Here is a 2,309-nt window from a genome sequence, read left to right on the forward strand (position 1 = left end):
AATCTGAGTTTGGCCCTGTGTGTGACACCAGTTGCAACTCGAACCTCCCAAAAACCTGGTTTTGTTTTTCGTTCTTTCCCATTTTCTACTTCCTTTTACGAGTCCCAGATCTGCACTGCTGTGGAATGATACGGTCATATTAGGGGCGGTGCCCATTTGGCATATCTTTGACTCATAGACAGCGTTCATTGAAAAGTTGAATGTCTCTTAACTGGCTTCGTTGACGGATAGTTCGCAAGCCATTGCACAGCCGGCCTGTAACTTTCTCTTGTTATTTTACCTCTCTTCGGTACTTACCCCTTCCGTAGCCCTCCCACAGTCGTTCAACCAACCGATATACGATACTTAAGCTCCACTCTCTCATAATCGGGCGGAAGTATTTTCCTGGTTCCTTTTCCGGGACCTCTTCCGGAATTGTATCTGTTTTCTTTTCTTCCAACCATTATAAACTGTTTTTCAAACCTAAGATAAACGTTCAAATGCATTGACTCATTGTAGCTGTGTTTTGTTGACACGCTGCTTACTTCTATGTTTTGGAATTATCTTCATTTTTAACTGCTTTTGAGCTTTTGACGAGCTCAATGATTGCGGACCTTCCCTCTGCAGATCTTACTTGTCTGTCTGTTGCTGTCATAGGTGGCTGTCTCGCTCTGACGACTGCTTTTCTTCTTTTCAGCTCTGAGAGTTTTATCCCTAAGGATGGAGGTTGCTGACATCGGTCTTATTGGATTGGCTGTAATGGGCCAGAACCTGGTTTTAAACATGAATGATCATGGATTCACGGTAAACCTTTCAAGCCCACTCCCACATCATGTGTTGTTTTGCTGAAAGGTCGTAGTTTTCAATCGTACAGTATCCAAGGTCGACCAATTTCTTGCCAACGAGGCCAAAGGAACAAAAGTTATCGGTGCTAAATCGCTGGAGGACTTTGTGAGAGCTCTGAAAAAGCCAAGGATTGTCATGCTGTTGGTTAAAGCTGGGGCTGCGGTGGACGATTTCATCGCCAAGCTGGTAGGTTGTTTTGTTCTGTGTTCACCTCCCGTGACCATGCAAAATTAGGAAGCGAGGGACTTGTATCCATTGCTAACATCTTTCGTGATCATGACGCAGGCTATAGTCCTTTGTTTGTTTATGATAGCATATGAAATTCTTTAGAGTTGCCTTGTGTTGTTTTGAGGCAGTGGTGTTCATTGATATTCATGTTCTTGTGAGCCATATGGGAAGGGAATAACACTAAGCAGCTCGGGTAACTTCGCCCGACCGGTCCTGTAGATTCATGGGTCCTAAGTGGTTCGTCTCAATTTTTGTCATTGATTCCTCTGTACCCACTTGCATGGCGATGTCGTTTTGAAATTCGACGGCTATATCCCTCTTGCTTAGTCAGAATCCTTATCGCAAGATATCACTGCCGTATTATTTCGAACAGAATAGGTACATGATCATCCGATTCTGTATGGAGCAGTGGGTAGACGAATAAAGGTGAATTTGACACCTGAATATTTTCCACAGATCGCACCACAGCCCGTAATAGATGATAATCGTTCGGCTGTAATACTCTTTCGGTGCCTAGCTGCCGTGCCACCTGAAGGAAGTACGAGGACTAGGATACTACCAGGTTGTCCAAGTCCAGACAGGGGAAGTTAATAGGCAGAGGTCGGGTTTGAACAACGGACCTTCCGGTCAGTAGATTCGCGCTCTAACCACTGAGCCATCTTGCTCATGTCGCCACCACAGCCCGTGGAATGTTCTTAATTCCTTTGTTCGGACCAATCTACTTCTAAATCTACTATTCCTCTCTTCAGGAACCATTTGATCGCTTCACTTTGATTATTTTGTCAATGCTAGACCCGGACATTGAACCTGGCTACAATGTGCTATGACAGCCAAGAGTCTAGAACTCTCAGGATTTCTGCGCGTACAAGAGCCAGATGTGTGTCGTTGAATTTTCGCGCTGAGTTAAAGACAGACGGTCGCTTCATTTTGGCTCGGTTCGTTTGTCCTAGAAAGAAGGTCGTATGATAATGTTCCTTTCCGCACAAACTTTCCGCTTATCCTTGAAGTTTTATTCAGTTTGCCATCATTGTACGATCTTTCCAAAATGCACAAGAAAGCTTGGCATTATTGCCCCAACTGCTCCTCCGGTAAACACTAGAAGACTAGATGACATCAAGCGCCTATCTACATGTTATAAAATAGAATACTTCCAGGCCAAGTCCCGTTTTATTGACATAAAAAATCGTTCAGCTGTAGCACCATTTCGGTGCCTAGCTGCCATGCCACATGAAGGAGGCACGAGGGCTGGGATACTG

The 2,309-nt window shown here is 44.6% G+C and overlaps 1 protein-coding gene across 1 annotated transcript in view; it reads left to right on the forward strand.

Moving 5' to 3' along the window:
- Positions 1 to 676: 676 nt before the first annotated feature.
- T265_07435 (hypothetical protein) overlaps positions 677 to 2,309 on the forward strand; it is a gene marked incomplete at both ends in the record, with an annotated part of 20,192 nt that continues 18,559 nt past the window's right edge. The window contains 2 exons of the mRNA XM_009172953.1: positions 677 to 783; positions 832 to 1,011. Of these exons, the coding sequence (XP_009171217.1) occupies positions 700 to 783; positions 832 to 1,011 (264 nt within the window). The remainder of the gene's footprint in view (positions 784 to 831; positions 1,012 to 2,309) is intronic.

Source organism: Opisthorchis viverrini (genome assembly GCF_000715545.1).
Source record: "Opisthorchis viverrini unplaced genomic scaffold opera_v5_173, whole genome shotgun sequence".
NCBI classification, from domain to species: Eukaryota; Metazoa; Platyhelminthes; class Trematoda; order Opisthorchiida; family Opisthorchiidae; genus Opisthorchis; species Opisthorchis viverrini.